This window comes from Rutilus rutilus (assembly GCF_951802725.1).
Source record: "Rutilus rutilus genome assembly, chromosome: 18".
In the NCBI taxonomy this organism is placed as follows: domain Eukaryota; kingdom Metazoa; phylum Chordata; class Actinopteri; order Cypriniformes; family Leuciscidae; genus Rutilus; species Rutilus rutilus.
In genome coordinates this window covers 10249295-10276749 of record NC_140231.1, presented here as the reverse complement: position 1 = coordinate 10276749, position 27455 = coordinate 10249295, and the positions used below count along the sequence as shown (strand labels likewise).

Below are 27455 nucleotides of genomic sequence, written 5' to 3'. Positions count from 1 at the left end.
TAAGACTTTAAATTTGGAATTTAACTTGAATTAGAGACCCTTCAGCTCATTACTTGACTGACGTTTTCCTATGATTTGACTGTTTGACAGCTGACTCTGAAAAGATCATGATTTTGGCTTGGCTCTTGCGAAACAATGACTTGGAGCGACAATTGAATGCAAAAAAAACATGTTTCTTTGCCACATCTCTGAGGGATTACAATATGTAAAAATGTTATTAATAATTTTCGTGTATAGTTCTTGTGTGCATGGGAGCATTTGAATTTGGCATTTAAAAATCCTTGGTAAGACCTTAAATAAATTAGCTTTTAAAATGAACCAGAAGGACTCGGGATCATGTGATTTATAAATCTTATGGAAAGATTCTTTGTAAAGGGTTTCAGTCTATTTTCATTTAGAACATTCAACACTTAATGACTAGTTTGGAATGATATGGTTTTACTTTGGTAAAAACAAAACTGTAGTCCCTCCATTCCTTCAAATGTCAAATCTCTCAGTTTCTCTGTATCTCTCTCCACTTGCTTCCTGTGGTCAGACACAACTTTAGTTTGAAAACCGAGCTCCTCCTTCCTTTCACTGTAGACAAGAGCAATGACCTGCTGTTACACTGGAACAGAGGAGCTTTTGGCTCACACATTGACCTATTTTTGCACACAGTAAGGTATTGTGGAAAGCAAAAGGCAGAAAGGACATCCCACAGTTGCAGGATTAGTTTGTCTGTTAGGTAGTAATGATTAGTAGTGTCTTCTCATAATTCTTGGGAACTGGCTTATCAAAAGGTTCGATAAGATTTAGTTGTTATTTTCACATCAGAGTAAACACTAAGCTGCAGTTCCTGTTTTGATCGTAAAGTATCACTTTTGCCCAATCCATATGTACATTTCTGGAACATGTCCTGTGTGAACAGACTTGGACTCTACATATCATATAATTAATTTGATTAATTATTATTCAAATGGAAGCCCTAGTGATTATGGATTTCAAACTTATATATTATATTATAACCCTACAGTTTATATAAAGGTTAAGTATTTTTCATGTCTTTATTAATATGGTGGGATATATATACATAAATATAAAAAAAATGTTATGAACTTCCTGTAATGTTGATTTTAGGATTACAGCTTTCTGTGCATTCCTGTGCAGAGTTGCTCAATCCTGCTGTGGGGGGTCGATGTTACAATAGTACAACTGAATGAAATTTGCATATAAGAAGGCAGTTCATGTGATCTGGAACTGCTCCTAGAAATATTCTGTGCATTGACTCTTGACATTAACCCATATATAAAGTTGTTTTGGTCACACTTTAGACTATGGTCCAATTCTCTCTGTTAACTAACTATTAACTAAGACTTTTGCCTCAATAAAGTCCTTATTTACTGCTTATTAGTAGTTTTTGTAGCATTTAAGTTTAGGTATTCGGTAGGATTAAGGTATGTAGAATATGATCATGCAGAATAAGACATTTATATGTGCTTTATAAGTACTAATAAACAGCCAATATCATGGTAATATGCATGATAAGCAACTAGTTAATAGTGAGAATTGGACCCTAAACTAAAGTGTTACTTTTTTTTTTTTTTTTATGCACACTCTTATTGATTATGCATAGGCCTAAGTGGCAGTTTGTTGGACTTATAATTCTAGTGATACTACCTCTAGTCAGAGTGAAACTAGAAGAATTAAACTGTTATGTGTCCTTGCTTGCTGTGTGCAGAACGTGCTGCAACTTGTCAGATGGTGAAAGTAACTAATGTCCAATGTACGTTTCAATCATTGATGATTTCTTATCTTCCTAGTCTTGTAAGAACACACCCAGAGTCAGACACAATCTTTTATTAACACAACTCTGCATCAACTCATGCACAGCTTATCCTGTAAAAATTACAAGTTTAGTAATATGCGCAACTGTTAATAAGCTGGGCTCTTTGTTGTTGCAGCTCCAAACCGGTTTCGGCACAGTATTCCTTGAACTACTCTGAGTCTCAGAGTAAGTCCACACACCCAGTTAACACCGTCACTGCTGGTCTTCCTGCTACAGAATGTGTGGAATGTTCTCAAGGCCTGACACACCCACTGTCAAAAAACACTTGTCTTTCTATAAGTTCTCTCAAAACAGATGCTGACCCCTGCAAACACCTGGAGGAATGTCTCTTTTTATAGTACTTCTGCTGCATTGCTTAACATGCACTTTATGCAGAATGCATAGGACAGAGCAGAGACACTTGTCACAAAGTGTAACTAACACTAAGTTAATACTTTTAAGAGAAATTTCTCTTGAAGTTGAAAACCTGGTAATGGTAAATGGTACGATGGTAATGGTAAATGACTTCTAGTTGTGTCAAGATGATTAAAATGTAAACTTAAAGATCTTTTGTAGTGTCAATTCAGTTATTAAACCAGACCCTGAGTGATTCCTTCTCACGGATGAGTGGAATCTGGCCCGACCACTCCGACACACCTCGAGTTCTCGAAGTTACTGGAGGATTGCCGAACCTGCTGCTCTCTGTTGCATTATATGTCGTGTCATCAATCATTTTGATACCCAAACACTGCTGAAGCTTTTAGAATGCAAAAATGTCAATCAATCTGAAACGCTAATAACTAGGGATGAAAACGCTATTAATTATGGATGCACCAAAATAGAAATTTTGGCCAATTTTTATTTTAAAAAGTGGATGGATGGATTTTGACAGCACTTACGTCTATGGAGAGTCCCCACAAAGGTGTGTGTGTGTGTGTGTGTGTGTGTGTGTGTGTTTTTGTTTATATTACATTGTGGGAACCAAATGTCCCCACAAGGATAGTAAAACATGAGATCACCTCCATTGTGGGGACCAGCCAGCGGTCCCCACGAGGGAAATGGGTTAATAAACATACTAAATTATATTTTTTTGAAAATGTAAAAATGCAGAAAGTTTTCTGTGATGGGTAGGTTTAGGGTTAGTGTAAGGGGACAGAATATACAGTTTGTACAGTATAAAAATCATTACGTCTATGGAGAGTCCCCACAAAGGTGTGTGTGTGTGTGTGTGTGTGTGTGTGTGTGTGTGTGTGTGTGTGTGTGTGTGTGTGTGTGTGTGTGTGTGTGTGTGTGTGTGTGTGTGTGTGTGTGTGTGTGTGTGTGTGTGTGTGTGTGTGTGTGTGTGTGTGTGTGTGTGTGTGTGTGTGTGTGTGTGTGTGTGTGTGTGTGTGTGTGTGTGTGTGTGTGTGTGTGTGTGTGTGTGTGTGTGTGTGTGTGTGTGTGTGTGTGTGTGTGTGTGTGTGTGTGTGTGTGTGTGTGTGTGTGTGTGTGTGTGTGTGTGTGTGTGTGTGTGTGTGTGTGTGTGTGTGTGTGTGTGTGTGTGTGTGTGTGTGTGATGTAACTATTGTCGCCCAGCTCTTTATATAAAGTTGGATATATAACTACGTCCACCTTACTTTGTTTACATACAGTATCCTCGATACTCGCATAGACAATATATACTATACAGCAAAATTGCTTACCTATATTATCGCCCAGCTTCTTCTAAATGTAACTAAGGCTTTCAGATATTTTAAACATTAACATCATGATTTTCTCAAAAGCTGCTTTGGAACAATGTGTGTTGTGAAAAGTGGTATGCCAATGCTATGGTATGGTAAATACCAATGGTAATATTGGCCGAGATGATATTTGTGCATCTCCACTTCTACTACTATTACTAATGCCTTCTAGCAGATGACAATGTACAGAATGCAAAGTTTGCATAGAGACAGATGAATATCCATCAACAGCTTCAGTAGCTGCATATGCCAAAGTTTTTGCGCTCCCCTGGAGGCCTTATACCTTTATGGTTCACTCAATTCCCAGCATGTAGTTTGGTTACAATTTAAGAATATTGTTAGAGAAGTCACTCAGGAGTGTCTGATCTGGATCGATACACATGGGTGTGGGGTTTAACTTGCTATTCATCGAGGTGTGGACTGGCTGATGTCTCTCGTATGCATCACTCACAATCTACTACTAAAATGTAACACATACTTGTAAGCGTTAACCCTAATTTCTGAGCAGACAATAGGCAGAGTTTGTTTGTTTCTTTGAAAAGTGTCCTCCATTTTGACATACTAACAGTTATGTAAGTGTTATGTTTTGCATGTGTCAAGGAAAAACAGTGTTGATCCTGTAGCTGATTTGTTTAATATTAAACTTGCAGTATAACATCTGATAAAATTCATGTAACTCATAAAAGTTGTGCACTCATGCTCAGAGTAATTCTCTTCACATCCTGCCCTTTTCCAGTCGGACTTGGTGGACAGTTCAAGCATTCAGGAGGACATCGTGGACTTGAGGGACATGAAGAATGGCTTCTCGTCTGAGATTAAGACCGAGGTATTCGAGGTGGAACCCGTCGCCAAGATGGACAACCGCTTCTTTGGTGAGCTTCTTGCTGAGGTTTACCGCAAGAACTCCGATATTCACACCTGCATCTCCGAGCATGTGGCGAAGATCCGGGGAAGGTAGAGCACATCCTTCAGCATTTTAATGCTTTTTAAAACCGTTATTTCATAAGAAGTACATTTTCGCAAGCTAATTCATAAAATGCCATGCTTCAATTACAATAATGAGATATAATGTGCAAATTGCATCTCACATATTGTCTTAGTGAATTCCTCCCTGTGTGCCTTAAAGGAGTATTTAAATTGAAGATTTGCATGCAGATAACAGCCCTTAACCCTGTCAAACACTATCTAGATGATTGATGACTTAACTGAGAAAACCTATTACAGACCTAAAAGATTAAATCTCATCTCTTCACCTAATCTGCAGCCACTTTCTCAAATGACTCATTAGAGTGATCAAAAACCTGAATCCTCTCCGCCTTGTCTAAAGCTGTCTGAGAGCAAGGCTCAATCTAGTGATTCATGGCAAGTTAAGAGGTTCTGTACTTTACACCTTAGAAATGATTGTGAGAACAGCAGCACCTCTGGACGCCTCTGCTTTAATGCTCTTCTTTTTTTCCCCTTTTTTTTCCCTTTTCATTTTGACTCATTCATATTGTTCTCCGTCTCTGCAGGAAACACCTTCTGGACTCCACCATTGACTACAAGGTAGGGAGTGGCAGATTGTTCAGTTCCTGTGAAGTTGGCTAAAAGTTTTCCATGTTGCATACAGGATTTTAAGTTTCAATCATGGTTAATTCTAAATCCACCCCTCCCCCCACCCTTCCCCATTTTTATTCATTTGTTCAAAAGTAAATTTAAAGTGCAATTTATAATATGCACACGGTGGCTTTATTACATCTCTGCTATTATGAGAATGTTTTCTGACGTTTTCATTGGGGCATAAATAAATAAAAAATATCAGTGTGAAAGAACTGTCCTGATATCACAAAATATATGTATATTACAAAAATATAAAATGTCATATAATGCAACTTCCCAAAAACATTATATTTATTAATGAATAATTCATGATATTTTGGAAGAAAAATAGGACAAAAGCTTGAAAATAATGTTCTTGCAGCTCTTGGTCGAAGAATATATGATGAACTTGTTAAACACGTGTTTGTCTGTATGTGTGTTTGCAGGTGGACAAAGATGAAATAGAGTCTCTGATTCCCAAAGGAGTGTCTGAACTGACTAAGCAACAGATCCGCTACCTGCTGCAGGTGAGCGCACATTACAAACGACTGCCCTGCCCACTTCCAGTCAGCCCCACCCACCTCTCAGTACACCCCACCCTCAGACGCCTCTCCTGACAGCTCATAAAACCTGTCCCAGGAACACATGTTCCTCCAGGCACAATGTAGCCTCTCAGTCATTGTTTGAGCTGGGAGTCTGATTAAAAAGAGATAATTGCTTCATCTTCAGTCATTTTTTTGGATGTTCAGTCAACTTTGAGCAAGTTAGATTAGATTAAGTGCTGTCATTATTTTCTGTTAATAAATATAAATATATATATATATATATATATCTATATTCTCTTTTCTGTTCTTTTTTTCCACAAAAAAAAAGTTAATATATGTGATTATTCATTTAAGATACACTATATTGTCAAAAGTATTGGGAAACCCCTCCAAATAATTAAATTCATGTGTTCCAATCACTTCCATGGCCACTGTTGTATAATATCAAGCATCTAGGCATGCAGACTGCTTCTACAAACATTTGTGAAAGAATGGGTCACTCTCAGGATCTCTGAATTCAAGCGTGGTACCTTGATAGGTTGCCACCTGTGGAATAAGATCATTCGTGAAATTTTCGCTCTACTAAATATTCCAAGGTCAACTGTTAGTGGTCTTATAACAAAATGGAAGCAAATGGGAACAACAGCAACACAGCCACGAAGTGGTAGGCCACGTGAAATCACAGAGTGGGGTCAGCGCATGCTGAGGCGCACAGTGCACAGGAGTCGGCAACTTTCTGCAGAGTCAATAGCTACAGACCTCCAAACTTCATGTGGCCTTCAGATTAGCTCAAGAACAGTGTGTAGAGAGCTTTGTGGAATGGGTTTCCATGGCCGAGCAGCTGCATCCAAGCCTTACATCACCAAGTGCAATGCAAAGCGTCAGATGCAGTAAAGCACGCCGCCACTGGACTCTACAGCAGTGGAGACGTGTTCTCTGGAGTGACGATTCACACTTCTCTGTCTGGCAATTCGATGGACGACTCTGGGTTTGGCGGTTGCCAGGAGAACGGTACTTGCCTGACTGCATTGTGCCAAGTGTAAAGTTTGGTGGAGGGGGGATTATGGTGTGGGTTTGTTTTTCAGGGGTTAGGCTTGGCCCCTTAGTTCCAGTGAAAGGAACTCTTAATGCTTCAGCATACCGTCCTGTTCCAACATGACTGTGCACCAGTGCACAAAGCAAGGTCCTGAGTCCTGACCTCAACCTGATGGAACACCTTTGGGATGAATTAGAGCGGAGACTGAGAGCCATCCATCTCATCCAACATCAGTGCCTGTCCTCACAAATGCACTTCTAGAAGAATGGTCAATAATTCCCATAAACACACTCCTAAACCTTGTGGAAAGTCTACCCAGAAGAGTTAAAGCTGTTTTAGCTGCAAAGGGTGGGCCAACTCCGTATTAAACCCAACGGATTTAAGAATGGGATGTCATTAAAGTTCATGTGCATGTAAAGGCAGGTGTCCCAAACTTTTGCCAATATAGTTTGTAGATTCACACATATATTATATAAACAAAAACGTTTATGTTAGCTGTGATTAATCACAATTAATCTAAATATAATATAATATAACGGTCAATACATATGAAGCACTTTAGTTGGCAGTAGTTTCAGACACAAAGTAAATGTCTTTCTGTCCCTCATCTAGACTCGTGTGACGGCTGATAAGACCATGCGTCTGTTGATGTCCACGTTCAGCAGTCTGCGAGAGGAACTAGTGCGTATGCAGGAGGATCTGAGGGTGAGTGCAATTATTCTACCACTAAACCAACCGACAGCTTCCTGTCCAGCAGAAGCAGTAGATGTGATGATGAAACATATCAGGTTTTGCCTCGTGGGCGTGCGTTTGCTTTACAGTCCAGCTTTCGGCTGACCTTGTGTTTTTCAAGGTGTGATGCGTGTATACACAGATTCAGTGGTATGATGTAACGGCTACACAACAGCCCCCAGCCCTTTAACACTATATTAGCATTATTTTGTTGAAGGTAAAACAATTTTTTTTCTAGTTCTTCGATTATACATGAGAAAATTACAAAGGTTAATGTCAAATGTAATAATATGCACCTTACTTCTGCAAATACAAATTCAGATTGTGATACAGTATACCAAAAGAATATATGCTTTGTTGGTATAGCAAGAAGTAATTTCCTGTTTGACTGAACAAAGCTTCTGCTCAGTTTAACATGAGTCATCACAAATACATGCAGCATCATTTTAATTGGTAAGCCAAAATGGAGCAGCCAACAGCTACTGAAGACCGCAACCACGCCAGTGTCTGTGTTTTCACTAATTATCCACTCAAAATAAAATAAAAAAAGATAATTGCTTATAATAAAGCTATAATAAAGCTGTGTGCGGTCTCTTTTGAAGCAAGACGTATTGCAAACTTGATTGAGAAATACGGAAGTGATTGCACTGAATAAACTGTGCATGAATGGATGCTTGTGTGTGATTGGTCAGTTGAAGCATTCTGTGTGTCATATATTTTATGGTATGACTAGGGCTGCATGATTTGGGAAATTATTTTATTCTTTGCAAATTCTTTGCACTCAATAATTAAACATGACTATAAAATATGATAATAATAATATTGTTATTTATTATTATTATTATTATTATTATTATTATTACTATTGTAATATTTCACCTTAAAATAAAAATAAATAAAAACTGTAAAACTACTAATACTAATATTAAAAGGGATACTCCACTTTTTTTGGAAATAGGCTCATTTTACAACTCCCCCAGAGTTAAAGAGTTGTTTAACCGTTTTCGAATCCATTCAGCCGAACTCCGGGTCTGGCGGTACCACTTTTAGCATAGCTTAGCATAGATCAGTGGTTCCCAAACCTGTCCTGGAGTACCCCCAACACTGCACGTTTTCTTTGTCTCCCTAATCAAACACACCTGATTCAACTCATCAGCTCATTATCACATGGTTAAATGTAAAGTTGCGATTTTCTAGGCTGATATGGCTAGGAACTATACTCTCATTCCTGCGTAATAATCAAGAAACTTTGCTGCAGTACCATGAGTGGACTATTTTCAGGCGCTGCGTCATATCATTACGCCTGCTGCACTCATGGTACGGCAGCAAAGTTTCTTGATTATTACGCAGGAATGAGAGTATAGTTCCTAGCCATATCAGCCTAGAAAATCGCAACTTTTCATTTTCCGTCGGTCTTAGTACACGATGTAACTACAGAAGAGTCAAGTTTTAAATAGGAAAAATATCGAAACTCTTTGGTCATTTTTTTTTTTTTTTAGAGAGATGGTCTTGTCCGATTCAATGATCTATGCTAAGCTATGCTAAAAGTGGTACCGCCAGACCCGGAGATCGGCTGAATGGATTCGAAAACGGTTAAACTCAACTCTTTAACTCTGGGGGAGTTGTAAAATGAGCCTATTTCCAAAAAAAGTGGAGTATCCCTTTAAGTCTTAATTTTCAAGCATTAAACCATCAGGCTTTTATTTAGGCAGAAACCGCAGGGAGCCCTTAAAGCTTCTCTTTTTTTGAAAACCGCTGCTTTATACAGTAAGCGCTTCTCATTACAAGTTTGGGAAGATGGTTGGCACGTGTTGTCTTCCGAAATTCCAAAATGCATGTTATGAGTGACCCAAACTCAGAACACATGCAGAGAGGATTTCATGTGGAGTCGCTCTGAAACACTGAAAACACCAGATCGCACTAAGCCATATCACAAATTCTGTTTATTTTGATAATTTGTGCAGCCCTAGTTTTGACCATTAAACTATATATTAAGCACTTAAATCAAAGGTAATTAGCTCTAAAAGGTGTGTTAATGTACAGTTAGATGGTCATTATTGCAAAAAGAAATCAATAAATAAATTAAATAATTAAACCAGACAGTGATAAAAGTCACCGTTTTGTAGTTTGTGGCGGGTTTTTAAAGATATAACCTGTTAGCATATAATTTGACTAGCATCTACTGAATTTACAAATCTATAAGCCTTTTTTTTTTTTTTACTAAGCAAGCACAATTATATGGTTAGTTGCAACTTGCATTTGGATTAACTGTGTGCATTTGCAGAATCTGGAGAGTGAGAAGGACGAGCTGGAGAGAGAACTGAGCTATAGGAAAGATCAAGGTTTTCAATATGAGAAACTACTGGAGAACGTACGCGAGCAAAGCAGACAACTGCAGGTACCATAAAACTTCACTTCATCACTCCTGTCAACAATACAACAATTTAACAGCAGCATTTAAGTAAGAAATGTATTCTTATTAAATCTACTAAAGTTGTTCAATCAAGAGCAGTGAGTGAATTTCTGTTTTTCTTTTGTTGTTTGATTTATATTAACTGCATATATAGTAGCAGGTACTGTATATTACGCTACTGTCACTTTAATACACAAATCTAATATACACATGTGATTTCTTTACTTGCTGTTTACATCCACAGATATAACCCACTGTGTTCATGTGAACTTTGTGTGTTTTTGACGTAACCTTGTGTGTATTTAACAGTTTAAGTGCAATAAGACGTGAAAGAGAACTTAGTTTAATTTCTGTTTAATTTAAAGCTTTCTGTGCGCGAGCTTCGGATGTGTGTGCTCAGAAAACCATATATCAGAAGTTTAGACTGATATGGCTTTAAAACACTTGCAGATAATAAACTTTCATGATGATGAAGAACTGCAATGTCACGTGAGCGTAACTGCGATGATAATCAAAACCAAACAGATGTTTTAGTTTTTGGCAGAGTATCTGATGCACCTGATGTAAAGGCTCCGCCCTCTTCTGGAAAGCAGGGTGGGGAGCAGCAGCTCATTTGCATTTAAAGATACATGCACGAAAACAGCATGTTTTTCCTTCCACTCAAAAGTGGTAGTTTACAACATAAGAAATCATCTGTGGGGTATTTTGAGCTGAAACTTCAGACACATTCTGGGGACACCTGAGACTTATATTACATCTTGTAAAAAGGGGCATAATAGGTCCCCTTTAATCAAGTCAAATACATTTGCATATGCCTGCCTCCAGAGCAAGACATCGACAAATAGTTTTACATCATCGCACCATAGGCCCCACTGGCATTCAGTCGCTTAACGACTGACATATGCCTACACTGGATGCGAGTGTTTCGTCTCATCACATCACAGGCAAATAGAACCCATTATAATCAATGACGCTCTCTACACTGCCCTTAAAATGTATCATTTCAGATAGAGGATCAAAATGAGGATTGAAAATAATCATTTTTCCACACTGTGCAAGTGTTCCACACTGTTGTTTTGTGCAAAAAACTTGTCATGACCCCTTTAATGATGACAACTAACATGTTATTAGATATCTATCTCAGATCTTTCATTTCCATTTTCTCTTAGGCGTCTTTGAAGGAAAGTAACAATGCTCAGCGTTCTCTAGAAAGTCAGCTACTGACCTTCCAGAGCAAAGACCCCAGCAAAGACTTCCGCATCAAAGAGCTGGAGGGCAGCAAGAGGGCCCTGGAGCAGGAGAACGAGCTGCTCAGGAAGAAGGTGGGCAAACCTCAGGGTCTTCATCAAAATTCTGTTTAATAATTATACAGCATACTCTCACATTTATTATGTAAACACAAACTTTTATTTCGGATTCGATTAATCGTGATTAATCATTGCCCAGCACTATTTTATATTTATATTTATATTTATATTTATATATATATATTTTTTAATATCATTTATTACAAACACCAGCTGTGAAAGTGCATCTAAGCCTAGTCAAAAACCTTTATTATACACATAACACATAACACACGAGACTCACAAGAACAGTTCATTTCCTATCAGATATAAATGAAAATGATGATGACTTGAAATGACTTGTGGCTCATTGAGTCACATCCATCACCGCTCTGCCGGTGCGATTCACTAAAGTTTTCAATAAAAGAACCAGTCAAACGTTTGTAAAGCAAACTACACTGGTCACACTGCATGTTTGTGTGCAGTGAAGTGCACCGTAAAGACGACACAAGAGAAACATTGTTTACGGACCTTTAAACTCATCACTCAATTCACACTGCAAAAAAATATAATTATAGCATGGGTTCTATACATGCTATAATATTATGTTTCAGTATTTACTTAGCATTATTTACTATATAATTAGCAGTCTTATAGTTTGTAAAATGCTCAAAAATAGGAAAGTAGACATTATACTGTGGAAATCATTGATCCTAGGGTTGTATTTTTTTGTCTTCCCTTCCCTCATGTGTCTTCTTCCCCTTTTATATGTTTGTCTGCATTTACTGGTGTCTCTTCCGCAGTTGACAGGGCAGTGCAGTAGTTCCACTGTCCAGATCAAAACACAGGAGCTGTCTAGAGAGTATGAACGGATGCTGAATGATCTACGGGGGGAGAAGGACAGAGAGCTCCAGAGCCTGCGGGTAAAAAAGGAAGAAACAAAAAAAAATGCAAAGGAGTTGATGAATTTGTACTCAATGTACAGGGTTCCCATGCTTCTTGAAAGAACTTATTTTATTAACAAAGAGCATTGTCAAATGATCTACCCTATCAGTATGATCCGAGGCTTATTTCTATAGCCGAATCGTCTTGGTTCCTCGACAGGAACCAAGCATCCCTCTGACGACTCACTCTCGTCTAGCTCCTATCCCAGTCAGGGATGCGGGGGAGACCTCTGGGTTCGGGCCACATTCCAAGCTCGGAGCCCTCCCTCGGACATAAGGCAAAATACGCATACTCTTTTACTCTATCTAATTATTTATAAGTGTGAACATGTGAATTTCAGACACATGGATTCAAGGACTGGAAAGTATGTGAAAACAAACATAGGTGCTTGAATTAAACCTAAACTAAATTTTGTGAGTAGCATGGTGCTGTTACAAAAAAAGGCCTTTATACACTGACAACGGCAGAAAGAAACAGCACTACTGTTTGGGGGGAAAGTGGGGAAAAACCTGAAAAGCGCTGTGAGTGCTCGTGATCACGCGCAGCAGCCCTGCATGATAAACTAGCTCAATATCAGGGAAATTCAGTGACGCTTGGTACAGGATTGAGCTACATAAAATAGTTTAATCAAATTTCCAACGAATAATGCCTAATAAAGTATGTGCGGTAATTTGAGGTTATATATTTATAAATATTTGTTTTTGTCAAACCTTGTATTATTTGAACTGAAAAGTTGTCTAAGTCCTTTTATAGTCATTTTATGGTTTAGGATGTTGCGTAAACGCTGATCTCCCCCAATTAATTTTATTTGTGATTGTCTTAAAGGTCTTAAAAGACTTCACATTGATTAAAAAAACCCTGCAGATATCATGTAAAATATTTTGAATATTTTGTAATGCCTAACAATTACCTTGTCCACATCAATTTGCTCATCAATGCTAAATTTATGTATATTTTCATGTCAAGTAATTATTCATAAAAAAACTAAAACCAGTGTAAAATAAATGTTAAAAGCAGGAATAAAAAAGCTGAAAACCGCATCTCTCGTTCAAACTCGCTCGCTCGCTCTCTCTCTCTCGTACACTCTACGCTCTACTCAGTGTATTTAAAAAAAAAGTCTTATGCCCCTTAAGTTTGATCTTAGTTGTCAGTATATGCCTTAACATACTGCAGTAATGATAGACACAGGTACAGTAGGTCTTTGATGGTGTCCAGATTGGCAGTAACAAACCCACCTTTATTGTGTTTGATATAAAGTAAAAGGTGCTTTTAAAAAGTGCTTGAAAGTCCTTGAATCTGGTGTTCATATGAAAGAGTGGGAACCCTGAATGTTTTTAGGTAAAACGCACTGAAGTATGGAAAAGCTGTTTATTGCTTTTATAAGCATCCTAAAATGCTTTTATAAAATGACTAGTATGATAAAGACTCAAATGTTCAATAAATATTAAGAGACAAACTATTTCATTCAGTAATATAATTAATTAATTAGTCAAACTGTAGGCTGTGGATGATTGATAAACAATTTGGGTCATTAATATACACTACTGTTCAAAAGGTTGGGGTCAAAAAGATTTTTTAAATGTTTTTTAAAGAATTCTCTTATGTTCACCAAGGCTGCATTTATTTGATCAACATTACAGTAAAAACTATAAAATTGTGAAATATTATTATAATTTAAAATGATTGTTTTCTGTTTTTATATATTTTAAAATGTGATTTATTCCTGTGATTTTAAAGAAATCATTCTAACATGCTGATATGGTGCTCAAGAAACATTTATTATCATCATGATGTTTGATGATAATATTTTAGTGGAAACCATGATAAAAAAAATGTCAGGATACTTTGATAAATACAACAGGTTTATTTGAAACGGAAAGATTTTAGAACATTAGAAATGCCTTTATTGTCACTTCTGATCAATGTAATGCCTCTTTGCTGAATACAAATAATTTCTTTAAATACATTTATAAACAAATCTTACTGACCCCAAACTTATGAATGTTAGTGAAGAATCCTTCAAATGCATCCCATCTAGTCAGAACTATCTATTTTATGTGTATTTCTTCTTTTCCAGTCTCAGCTTATAAAAATCCAGTCGGAGCGCACCGTAACACACACCTCTGACAGCACCTTGGAACTGCGCATCACTGAGCTCCTGACCAAACTGGAGCAGCATGAAAGCGTCATCAGACACCAGCAGGAGGTACGTCAACATACGCCCTCATACAGACATAAAATGCTCTGTCAGTGTTGTTTTTAACAAGCACACAATGCGTTTATCATCAGATCTGCCATGTGATGCGACATTTTCCCAGTGTTTCCTTGAGCTGAAATCTGACAGCTTGGAAACCTGCTGGAAAAACATAAAGCTCAATGAGTTGAGGCAGTCCTTATTCTTGGCCTTTTATGCCTTTATTATTAGATAGGACAGTGTAGATGAGACGGGATCGAGCCGGGACTCGAACTCAGGTCGCCTGAGGCACATCTGCGTCATTTGTCGGAGCGCTGCCCACAGGGCTATTGGTCTGACAGACAGTCCCTCTTTGAACCATTTCATTTTCATCATGCTATGTAATGTATGCAGTCTGTCATTCTAGAAATGCCTCAGGAGCAATTTTAAGTTAAACCTGACTTAAAGGGGATCTATTATGCAAAATTCCAGTGGTTCCAGGTTTTCCCCGTACTCTTACATAAGAGTAGGGTGAAGCCCCGCCCGTGACTGGTGACGATCTGCCCTATTAGCATAGATCCCGTCCTGAGTGAGAAGCACAGTCTCTGCCATTTCTGTTTACTCGCTGTGTTAGCTAGCTAGAGTATTACAATGTCCGCGCCAAAAAAACATTACAAATGTTCTGTTATTGGATGTACAAACAAACATGAGTAACCATAGACTCCTGCCATCTGAGCCACTGAGGACACCATGGTTGAATTTCATTTATCAAGGAAATGTGCCAAAGAAAGTCGTTAATATGTTATATATTTGCGGGAAAAAAATCAATTTACGCCTGATTGCTTTGCAAACCAGTGTCAGTTCAACGCTGAATTTGCACTAAACTTGTTTCTAAAAGATGTTTAGATTAACATGATGGGACATGCTAGTCGAGTTGAATCAACTTAACTCCACAACAACTACATAAATGTATCCACTATTTCTTGTGAAAAGGGGCATATTAAGTCTCTTTTAACTGAATTACAGGTTCTAGGTTTACTGTAAAACTAAAACAAGGACATTTTGATTTTAATCCAGGTTAATTCAGTCATTCATTCTGTATGCAATTGTTTTTGTTAGATGTGTCGAGATATTTAAAATATGAATTAAATCAGAAGTCGGTATTACACTGAACGAGGGCATGGTTCTCATTGTAAGGAACAGCACTTGATAATTGGCATTCTTTCGTTTCTTCCGTCTCTGTGTTACCTCATCTTCATTACCCTTGAGGAATGTGAAGTCATAGTACAATACTGGAATGCTTCATTCTAACCTTTGTCTTTTTACTCTCAGGAGATCATGCGACTCAGACAGCAGAAGACTGACAGCTCCAGCAGTGCGACGAAGACTATCGTTACAAAGAGGTGTGTGTGTGTTTTTATTGCTTATGAATTGCCTGAATACCATGTGAAAACTAAATTGCCATTCAGTCCTAATGGTTATTGTGAACTCTTTCTTATCATGGAACAGATACGCGACCCAGTACCCCTTACTGGGTCTGCTGAGTGACGATTACAAGTACACACCACCTATTAAAGAGGACAGGACCATCATCTTCGAGACTACGGGGGAGGTCACCACACGAGTAATCTAGATTGTAAGACTTGAAATTGTTTGGAATGGGAGGCATTTCTCCAGGTGTTGTGTAGAAATCACTTTTTACTATGGTCACCTAAAAGGGGTCATGTAAATTATAAATCTTCTATGATATTGTGAAGGGAAAAAAAAAGCTTTTGGAAAAGGAGGGCGTTTACAAAAAAGGGTTAAAGGTACAGCAGCCAAAAAAAAAGTTAACACAAATGCTCATATAAAGCTAAATTCTGAATTTATTGGATCATTTATTTATATTTAATATTATAAACATACACTACGAGTAAAAAGTATGGGGTCGGTAAGAATTTTTTTTTTTTTTAATTGATACTTTATTTAGCAAAGATGCATTAAATTGATCAAAAATGACAGTAAAGACACTTTTTTTTAATCAAATAAATGCAGTCTTGGTGAACATAAGACTTCTTTTAAAAAACATAATTATACTGACCTCAAACTTTTGAACAGTTGTAGGGTATACTTCTCATTGACTTTAACTAGAGTTTTCTGGGCACATGTATATTTTCATGCAAAAAGAAAAAAAAGTGGTAAGAAGTTTTCTTTAGTTGCACTAGACGTTTCACATCATTTCCATCATTTCACACCTTGTCCAGAGCATTTATCTTAAGCATGTGTTTGTCTGGGAACAGCGCACTGTTCACTAGTTAATAATAGATCAGTCCCTGGCGTAGAGGGCCAATGCTAAATTCTACTGCTGGCATAAATGAATGATGTCATTGAACTCGCTTTTTGCCAGTGACCTCATTATTTTATACACTGTAACCAATGAAAAACAGAATGATGCAATAAAGCGGAATGCATATTTAATCACATTTCTGCTTAGACAAAAGAATTGCCAGTTAGCATCACAAAGACCACAGAAAACAGGTGCAGCATTTCAGCTCTATACAGCCCAGTGAATGTTTACATCGACACCAGAACATCTTTACAAAATGTGTTGAGTTGACAAATCTTGTGGTCGTATCATATTTTCAGAATGGATGAACCAATATTTCAAAGTCTCATCATCGCTGGGCATACTTTCTGGGAAGGAAGCCAGCGTGTCTGTATCCGTTGAGTTTCCTACAAAGATTTTTGTTTCCCCAAAGAATGTCAGAGCGACATTTTATCACTCGGAATATTATCAAAACTACTACAATACGAAACAAATCCTGAAATCTGAAAAACTGCCAAGCATTCTCAAGCTTGTAATGAACGCTGACGGGGAAATACCCAGAATTAGCTGAGATAGTCAATCAGGTGGTTAGTGAATATACTAAATCATGTGTGTTTTGTTATTACCAATTCTTAGAAGTGTCTCTTTCTGACAGGAATGAACTGGAAGAAGAAGATTCCCCGTCTGAATCTCACTCCCTCTCTCTCTCCCTGCATGCCTCCCTCTTCCCAGTGGCTCCTATCGGTGGCGGTGGCGCTGACTTTTAGTGCTTAGGCTTTGGAATTGGATAATGCCATATGAAGTATGAACCAACCACAGCATTTAACGACACCAAATCTACCAGAAGCATCTTGTTTATTACAATATAGCGTGACTACTGATAGTTATTTTTATATTTGTGTCATCTCTTCATATGATGCACCACAACGCTACTGTAAGGATGTAAATATTTGAAGAGAAACGACTTGCAAGTATCATATACCTTGGCTGGAATGAAAGTTAACCATTGTCGGTAATGTAAAAGGTGATTGCTGGTTTTCTTATTCATTTGGGTACATTAATTATGCTAATTTTTTATTTTTCTTATGTCACAGAGTTGATGCTTTATATAGAAAATGATGCCTATAGGTAATAGTGGTCGACCGATACATGTTTTTCAATGACAGATATCTGGAGAGCAGGATGACCCACTAAATACAAAAAGTTTGGGGTCAGTAGCATTTTCTAATGTTTCTGAAATAAACATCAACCAGGCTGCAAAGCACATTTGATTAAAAATACATTAAAAACAGATATTGTGAAATATTACATTTTTAAATAATTTCAAATATTCTATTTGAATATATTTTAAAATGTAATTTATTCCTGTCGTGTCAAAGCTGAATTTTCAGCATCATTACTCCAGTCGTCAAGTCAAGTCACCTTTATTTATATAGCGCTTTTTACAGATTGTGTCAAAGCAGCTTCACAGTGATAACATGAAAATAATACAACAGTGTTTCTAGAAGAAAATTGTCTCGTGATCTTTCATAAATCATTCTAATATGATGCTCAAGAAACATTTCTTTATTATCAATGTTGAAAATAGTTGTGCAGCTTAATGTTGTGGAAACCGTAATACATTTTTCCTGTCTGTCTGTCTATTGTCAGGATACTTTGGTGAAAACAAAAGTCAATATTTTATTTGAACAATTTATTTTGTTGTAACAATGTAAAAGTTTTTTCTCTCTTTCGATCAATTTAATGCATCCTTGCTGAATAAAAGTCTTACTGACCCCAAACTTTTGAATGGTAGTTTATATAGCCTAGAAAACGTACACGAGAAGCACAAGAAAGTAAAAAAAAAAAAAAAAAAAAATCACATTATCTGTTTACAAAGCTGTCGGATATTGTAACTGGCACAAGGGGGCGCAAACACACTGTTATCAGCCGATGGCAGATCCTTTTTTTTATTTTTATTTTTTTTATATATATATCACTAGGACCCTCCTAGCGATTGTTAAAAAACAGTGTAATATCTCAGGCTGATACATCGGTAGACCACTAATATGTAATGTAAGCTGGTGAGGGGGTTTACTGCTTTAAAGTGGTTGGTAGCACATGGGAAAACTGATTAGTGTAAGCTAATTTCTCAAAGCTATACTGTATGTAACTTTTGTCTATGTAAACATTGGTTGTTTTTAAATAAAGTTAATAAACATTAAAACCTCCATAAACGTTTCTATTTTTTTATATTTAGATTGTCAATTTAAACTATTAGCCTATTAATTGCTTTGTTTTCTTTTATGTTGTTACAATAATGTTTTCAACATTTTTCCTGTCTGTATTAGTTTTTTTTTCAGCCCAGAGATTCACTAGTTGATGATCACGCGTTGATCTGATTGGTTAAAAGGGAGTTTGTGACATCAGAAACACCAGCGATTTCCGTGTTTTTGAGACTGTCTTTGGTTAACTTCAGCTTTAAAGAGAAAATACTCAGCAATGGTGTTGACTTATGAATTTGCACATGGTTTGTCTTAAAGCATATTAAAACACCACATAGACAAATAAACAACATTAAAAGCTTGATTTTCACCACAGGGGGACTTTAATATTTTGAATTAGATTTGATTTCTTATGACACCGTCATCAGCGCAAGATGTCAGCGCCATATTGGGACATTGGCGGCTTCACTTTTCTACAATAGAAGCGAGTGAAGGTGTGTCGTCCATCTTTTTTTACAGTCTGTATGGTTGCTGAGCATCTAGCTGTAACATTTTAACACCACATCGTATCACACTGTACAAATTTGGCACCGCAATGCGGGGTTACCATAACCCCGGGTAAAAAGTGGTACCAACCCCACTTCTAAATTACAAGTGTGAAATGTTCCTTTACCCAGGGATAAAAGCAATCTTTAGACCGACGATAACCCGGGGTTGAGCGCGGTGTGAAAAGCCCTATTGGCTTGTTAGTCGTGACGTAGGGAATACTGTTTCCGGGTCCAAGCCTCCATTCGTTTCAATTGAGAATATAATCTCAACAGCTGTTTATGAGCACTATTTATTCATATCAAACTTTTAATATGGTAAAACCGGACACTGAATATTTGAAAGATTTATAAAAGACGAATCACTCTATGGCCAACTGAGATTTCGCTATGGAGATAAAAGTTAAGGATCATGTTGCCTTGGCAACTAGATGAAATAAAATAGGTTTAAGCTTTTTTTTATATATATTTTATTTCAGTTAAAGTTTATTTTGTTTTAAGTAACGGAAATGTTTTTGTTTTCGTTTTTGTTTTGTTTTAGGTAAAACCCTGGTATGAATTGCTTAAAAATAAAAGTCCAGAAATCACTAGTCTATTCACCAGAGGGCGCCAAAACAACAACTTTTCCTTTCTAACACAGGACAGCTTTTGACATCCCCTCCATCAATGAGGTCATTATATCTGAAAGGGCTTGAATACCACTTTGGTTGATTCATATCTTTGATAAAAATATTAAATTAAAGTATTTCCCTCTTAAATGCTTCCTATGATAATCCTAAAGTTAATTTCAGAATGCAAACAAATGCTAATGATGGTAATTTTGGCGAAGTGCATACACTGTATACAAAAATGTAATTTGTTAAATGTAATATCACCAGTAGACTATATAAGATCACACAAAAATTGTGATCAAGCGCTTTTGAAAGATTGTTTGCACAATACTGCAACATTTACAAAGATGAGATGCAGCATTATACAAACCCTGTCCAAAACGTCACCAATCAGCAAGACCCCAAAGCCCACCGTTAAATGTCCAGCCCAATGCCCGGTGTCCCACAGCACCTACAAAGACTTTAAGAACAGACATCACCCCAGACTAATGCCATTTCCCCCTTCACTGGTTTCCCTGCTCTCTTTCTCTCTCCGGATGATCCCACGGCCCTGCTGTGCTGTACAGTGAGAGGAGAGCAGGGGCCGTAATGCAAAGGCATTGATTATGGCTGATAATTCAGAGCTTTGATGTGGATAATGCAGCCCATCTCTTCCTGCACTGGCCGTTCACTCCCAGCCCCTGGGGCCACAGAGGATATTGGGTTTACAGACACTGCTCAGTCTCTCTCTCTCTCTCTCTCCAGTATATCACTCAGTCCATTTCTCCTGCACATTTTTATGCGCTTCGGACTTTGGCGAATTACAGTATTTTATTAAACAGATTTGCATTCATTTATAATGCTGAATTTTATTAACTATTAATCTGATTATCAATAGGAAACATTGAGTTTTTTGCCGTGTGTGTGTGTGTGTGTGTGTGTGTACCTACTTAACTATATTTTTTGGACAAATTTGTACCCAGAAGGAACCAAAACCTGACAAAATCTCTAAAAACCTCCCTTTAGCGACGTCCTTATTTGTAAAACTGGTATAAAAATAAACTAATAAAGGCTTTTTAAAAATGTAAAAATGCTGAAGGTTTTGTGTGATGGGTAGGTTTAGATGTAGGGTTAGTTAGTGATAGAATATACAGTTTACAGTATAAAAACCATTGCGTCTATGGAATTTCCCCATTCAGATAGCTAAGTAAATGCGCACGCATGTGTGTGTGTGTGTGTGTGTGTGTGTGCAATTGTACAACTAGTTTTGTGAGGTCTGGTTTGAGTTTTAGACCATTGGAGTGAGGAAAAAGAGAGTAAAGTGTGGACATCACTTTCTGAGACCCCTTTAAAGGCCTGTTTGATGATCAAGACATGATTTTAGAGATAAGGTTATAATTAAGTTAAAGGTAGGTTAGGGTAACGGTTCGGATTAGGCAATTAGTTGTGATTGGTAAGGTTAGGGTATGGAACTAGAGATTGCATTGTGTCAATGAATGTCCTTACAAAGATAGATTTATGGGTGTGTGTGTGTGTGTACCTACTTAACTATATTTTGGGGACAATTTTGTACCCAGAAGTGACCAAAACCTGACAACATCTCCAAAAACCTCCCGTTAGGGACGTCTTTATTTGTAAATCTGGTATAAAAATAAAGAAGTTTTCTTTTTTAAATGTAAAAATGCAGAAAGTTTTGCGTGATGGGTAGGTTTAGGGGTGGGGTTAGTGTAAGGAGATAGAAAACCCATTACGTCTATGGAATGTCCCCATTTAGATTTAGCTAAGTAAACGTGAGTGTGTGTGTGTGTGTGTGTGTGTGTGTACCTGTGCTGCATCCTCTGAGGATGCTTGTGTGTGTGTGTCAGGATATGTCTCTCTTGTGTAAATCATGTGTTCCATGATCTTTTTTCCTCTGTTTCTCCAGTGTGTCTCCACTGTATTTATTTAGTTGTGTCTATTTGTGTCTGGAATCCTTTGCATGCTTGTTTTTTTCACTGCCTGTTTTTCCTATTTCCCATAGACACTGATTCATGTGAACAGACGCAGACCTCGTTTGACAAAAGAAAGGATCCAACTCATTTTTTGTTAACATTGAGCTGTGGTTGACTTAGACTTGATGAATGCTCAGTTGGTGCTGTTTTTGCATTGGCGAATTTAATGCAAAATATGTTTCTTTTGTATTTTAGACACAGCATCTTGCAGGTCCTTTTGGTTTAAAACACACTTTTAATACTAGTTTATTACATTTGAAGACCTGAAGGCCTCTGTTATTTTTGCATTTTAACTGCAAACAAGATTTTAAGGAAGCAGAAATGAAAAAAGAGTAGATTTCAAATAAATAAAGATGGATAGATAGATAGATAGATAGATAGATAGATAGATAGATAGATAGATAGATAGATAGATCACTCTCACACTATTCGAACCACAGAACCCCAACAACAGAACCAGACTCAACAAATGAAGCACATTTTCCAAGACATGCCTAATGATGACAGAACAATCCACCAAAGACAACACTACATAACACACACACACACACACACACACACACACACACACACACACACACACACACACACACACACACATTCCCTACGTGCTCTCTAAACATGGAATGTAGCTACAACGTCCTTTAAGTGACCTGGCAGTGATCGGGTGCGAACAGGTCGCTGGGAGGTCTGGGCCTGACCTGACAGCCTGAGGTGTTGGAGCGTCTTGCTCCACTGTGGGAATGGCCTGTGTGCCTTGTGTAACTACTGGGCATGGTTTCGGAACTTTATGAAGACTGCTAGACTGCCAGTGGGTGCCATCGTTCAAAAGTTGAGATGCCAGGCCAAGCTGAAGGGGAATTCTCAGAGGAAGGGACCAGGATCATGCCAGTTTGCTTCCCCTGTGAGGCCTGCGAACCCTAAACCAGTCATTGACAGCAATGTCTGGTGCTTTGGCGTGCTTGAGTCTGTCAAACCTGGGAGAGGTTTCAGGGTTAAGCTTTAAATTGAGTACCGTACCCAACATGAGAGAGATGGGGGAAATGCCTGTGGTGCAATGATGTGAGGCCCTGTAGTGCAGCAGGGTGAGGCAAATGGCCTGGTTGAAAGAGCACCCTTGGGCGAGGTGTGCTCTGAGACCATTTTTAAGGGACTGACGGAAACCCTCCACGCCACCATTGGGCTGGGGGTGATTAAAGGTTAAACTGCAGACTATAATTATACTGGCAAAGATGGTGGTGCCAGCGATACAGTTTTCAGTGGTTTGTGGCCTGTTCCTGTCATCAGCAATGTCATAAGTGTAATGCTCCATCCTCACTGTGAAATGGCGGCTGTTATCTTTAAAGGTTTAGGAGATGGAATGCAACATTTAGATGTCACACTACTGCTGGTACTGTAGATTGGAAAAAGCAGAAAGAACCATGAATAGGATACAGCCAGTGTTGGAAATGTGATAATTTATTATAAAAAGCTGAAGCCACTAGATACAATGAGCGAGCTATGTACAATGCAAATGAAGACGCAACTCAGGACACTTAACACACACACACACTGCTGCCAAACGAGACGCGCTGGAAGTCTTTTAAACCAGCGGGGCGACAGCTGATTGGATGCAGAAGAGCCGCCCTGACGATGATTGACAGCTGACACGGCCTCTCACAGGAACCTGAGAGCGAGATAGCGAATAGGAGACGTAAGAGAGGGAGGGAAAAACAAAAGCAAAACAACAACAACAAACACGCATAGAACGTAACAGCGGCCATAAAGGTACAGGTGCCATTTTCCGCATGCCCAGACGCATGCTAGCGCTTCCCGCTCTCCCACTGAATACCATTGCTCCGTTGGGTCAAGGGCCCGGGAGGTGAAGGCTATGGGCCTTTCAACGCCACTCTGTGTCTTTGACAGCACGGCTCCGATGGCTGTGGCAGACGAGTCGCAGGTGACCAGGGTATCACCGGAGGTGCTGAAATGTGCCAGCACTGGGGGCAATGTGAGTTGAGCCTTAAGAGTGTGTCCCATAGCCTTAATGCTTGAGTCCACACCCAGGGTTCATCTAATCGCAATAGTTGCTGCTGTAGTGGCTGTAGTTGGGGAAGAAAATTCAAGTAATAGCCCTCATTCATAGAAAGGAAGCCTCCTGCACTGGCAAAGTTGGTTTGGGGAATGGACTGGATAGCCTCCACATTGGAATTAAGTGGCAAATGTCCTCCGTCGACAATTTGAATCCCACAAATTCAATGGCGGGCGCAGCAAAGAGAAATTTGTCACTGTTGAGGGTCAAGTGATGTTTGGCTAGTGCATCGAACACCTTACTGAGGCGCTCATCATGAAACATCCTGGTCCCCCCATTCACAATCACATTGTCAAGATTAATCTTGACACAGAAGTCATTATCTTCTGTAAGCAGGTACGGTCAGAGCTTGGGTTGGGAACATCCAAAGCATGCGCACAGAAAGCAGCCTCTCATACTGAGTTGAGCACGATACTGAACTGAGTTCAGTATAGAAGGGCAAAGCGTCCACATGCAAAGCGTCCACATGCTCAATGATATCTGCATCCCACAACCACAGCAGCTGACACGCCATGACAAAGGGCCAGGGGAATACGGTGTAGTGGTTGAATTACAGGGATGACAGCGGGATTGAGGAGAGGTTGATGGGTAAACTTAGTGAGGCAGCCCAACCCTTTGAACAGTACTGGCCACTGTTGCTGCCACGTTGTAGTCACGGCCAGGCCCCCCCCCCCCACCACACATGTCCCCCAAAGCGAGCCCCAAAGCAGTGAACAGATTCAACCCCATCACATTTGCTCCCTTACGGGCCACACTGAATACAAAGGAGGGCAGTGTTCTTTTCCCATAACAAACAGTCAATTTAAGCGACCCTAGTATCTCTATTTTGGAGTTGCTATACCCACAAATGTCAGTAGAGGGTGCAGCCAGGGGGAGCGCGTAAAAAAAAAAAAAACCTCTCTGTATGTGTTGGCATTCAGAAGAGAGACACTAGCCCCTGTGTACAGCAGCAATGGAATGCACACATAATTTAGGGATACAGTACATTATTTGAAAGTCACCAATCCACCATAGACGACAATACATATTTTATCAGTATGATACAATTATGGACACGGGTGGAAAAACACTTCATTTCCTAGAATGCATCATCTGTGATTACAATTAGATTTAGAATGAACAATTGCTGAAATGGTTGTGTTTTTAAAGTTTTTACAGTCTACAAAATATTCTTGAGTTATAGCCGAAATTGATTAATGACCTTTTGAAAAGATTTTCTAGTCATTATACAATAAGAGAATATGAATCACCATCCACTTTCACTGAAATGAAAAGAGCAGCTTAGACATTCTGCTTAGCATCTCAATTTGTGTTTCACAGAAAAAAGAAAATAGTACAGGGTCAGAACAAAATGAGAGCAAGCAAATGAAGACATCATTTTAAGTTTGGCGTGAACCATTCCTAAAAGGGCATGGAAACGGCTCAGCCCCAGTGTTTGGAGACTGCAGCAAAAGCTTTGAGTAAGTTTTTCTGGATGTGCTATTAGGCTCTGTCCACTCTACACTCAGCAGTGAGAGAGACTGATTCAGACAGAAGTGCTTCCGCCCCAGGTTCATATTTCCTCACTTCTTGCTGCACTTCAATAATTAATATTCATAATCGCATATCATGTCAGCAGAACACCCTCAGCTTCCTCTGCGGAATGACTGATCCCATCACCAACATTATTTTCCATTGTCACATCAGCATATATTAATATCTTTATTCTACATTGCATGCAGCTGATTGCAAGCGTTGGCCAGCCTCCTGTCACACGATGCTAGTGGGTGGTCACTTGATACAATTAAGCGCAGTGACACAAATTTCAGAGTTAAAAAAGGCTAAGAAGCAAACTTTTTGCAATATTCTTTCTTTCTTTTCTTTTTTTTCCCTTTTTTTTTGCTGATCAGATTGCAGTGGGGTGTGGAGGACTTGAAGTAAAATTCACCACTGGATTTGGTCCAATAACTCAAATTGTAGCTGATGTTTCATTACAGTATACATTATTTTTGATACCCGCTATCAACAAGGAGAAACACTGCAGTATTAATAACATTAAACTATAATGTTTGTATTAATGCATAATTTATTAAAACTATATTACATCAAAGTTTTTTTTACATCAATTTTTTATCTTATATTTGTTGTAGTATTTGGCCTAAACCAGAGTGGCCTATACAGGGATGCACATATCTGGTGCGCAGGTGCGCATGAGTGGTAAAAATAAACGACGTACAGCAGAAAATGTGGAGGGAAGTGCTTTTGAGTACCAACATTTTGGGCAGTTTTGGGGACAGGGACATGTTTACTTACTTAAGTAGGATTTTTCTCTATCTCTGGTAAGATAGCAATCATGATGATAAGTATGTCCATTAATTATTAGTTATTAATAAGGGTGCAACGGATCGCAGTTGATCCCGTGATCTGTACAGACCAGGCCCCATGGATCGGCACCTATGTGATTTGCGGATTAACTGCTAAGTTTAACCATCATAGAGTGAAAGTTTTTCATTTGGACGTGTTTTATCTTGCCAAATGACACATTAAAACGATTTTAAACGTGGAAGAAGAGGCGAAAATCGGGACTCCCGCTCTGTTATCTGTGCCCACAGCCGCACACACGCGCACACCCGAAGTGTGCGCACGCAGAGAGAGAGAGAGGCGCGTTTCAGACAGCACTCCAACACCAAATTGATTCCTCTTTCGTGACACATACACACACAATTATGTCAAAACACCCATCTAATACCTAATTCTCTCAGTTATGTCATAAGTGAACAGTTGAAAAATAAACCGGATGTGTGTCAGTCTTAAAGTGACAGCAGCCTAATATTTCTGCTGTTGTCTGTGTCATTAATGTTAATAAAATTAAAACAAAGATGAACCTATATTTTAATTTCTACTGTGACCAAATAGTGTTATGGTGAGGAGAGCAGTCAGGAGGAAAGTGATGACGACAACTTGTAGGATAAGTGTGCCACGTAAAGTGTGAGTACCAAGCAGCGTCTTCAGGTGCTCCCATGAGAACCAGACAAAAAGGTTATGTGCACCCCTGTATATGTGTGTATATATACAGAATATAGTGTATATATAATATATATATATATGTATATATATATATATATTCTCCTCACCTCAGGTGAGGAGAAAGGTGCTGTGTGCAAGCGGAGCACCCGGCTAGTTGCAGGTTACCTGCTCCTAACTGACAACACACAGGACGAAACTGCATCAACCTGGAAATTGTCAAATCTAAAATCTCGCAAAGGTTCTGCGTGCGGTCCAAGTAAATATTTACTGCAGTAAGCACGTACTGGACACAGCAACGATAAGGCTGGGTCTGGCTTGTCTCGAGGCAGCGCTTGCAAGTTCACCACTTGATCCCTAAAAGGGATAGTGGGGACTTTGGACATTTAGCCCGGAGGGGGTTTCAGGATAACGTGAGAGGACAGACCAAACTCAAGGCATGTTTCGCTGACAGAGAACACCTGTAGGTCTCCCACCCTCTTGATGGAAGTAAGTGAGGTCAGACCTGGAAGT

General features: G+C 38.7%; 1 protein-coding gene across 2 annotated transcripts in view; it reads left to right on the top strand.

The window, feature by feature from the left end:
• Positions 1-18396, top strand: part of pof1b (POF1B actin binding protein) — a 37182-nt gene extending 18786 nt beyond the window's left edge. The window contains exons 3-13 of one of the 2 annotated variants that reach the window (XM_084386924.1): positions 4262-4479; positions 5037-5070; positions 5550-5630; positions 7297-7389; positions 9701-9814; positions 10999-11151; positions 11919-12038; positions 14138-14266; positions 15566-15636; positions 15743-15869; positions 17194-18396. In XM_084386924.1, the coding sequence (XP_084243050.1) occupies positions 4262-4479; positions 5037-5070; positions 5550-5630; positions 7297-7389; positions 9701-9814; positions 10999-11151; positions 11919-12038; positions 14138-14266; positions 15566-15636; positions 15743-15866 (1137 nt within the window). In that variant the 3' untranslated portion in view covers positions 15867-15869; positions 17194-18396. Of the gene's footprint in view, positions 1-4261; positions 4480-5036; positions 5071-5549; positions 5631-7296; positions 7390-9700; positions 9815-10998; positions 11152-11918; positions 12039-14137; positions 14267-15565; positions 15637-15742; positions 15871-17193 lie in introns of those variants that run through there. The other variant, XM_084386925.1, reaches the window with a different exon arrangement.
• The last annotated feature ends 9059 nt before the right edge of the window (positions 18397-27455 follow it).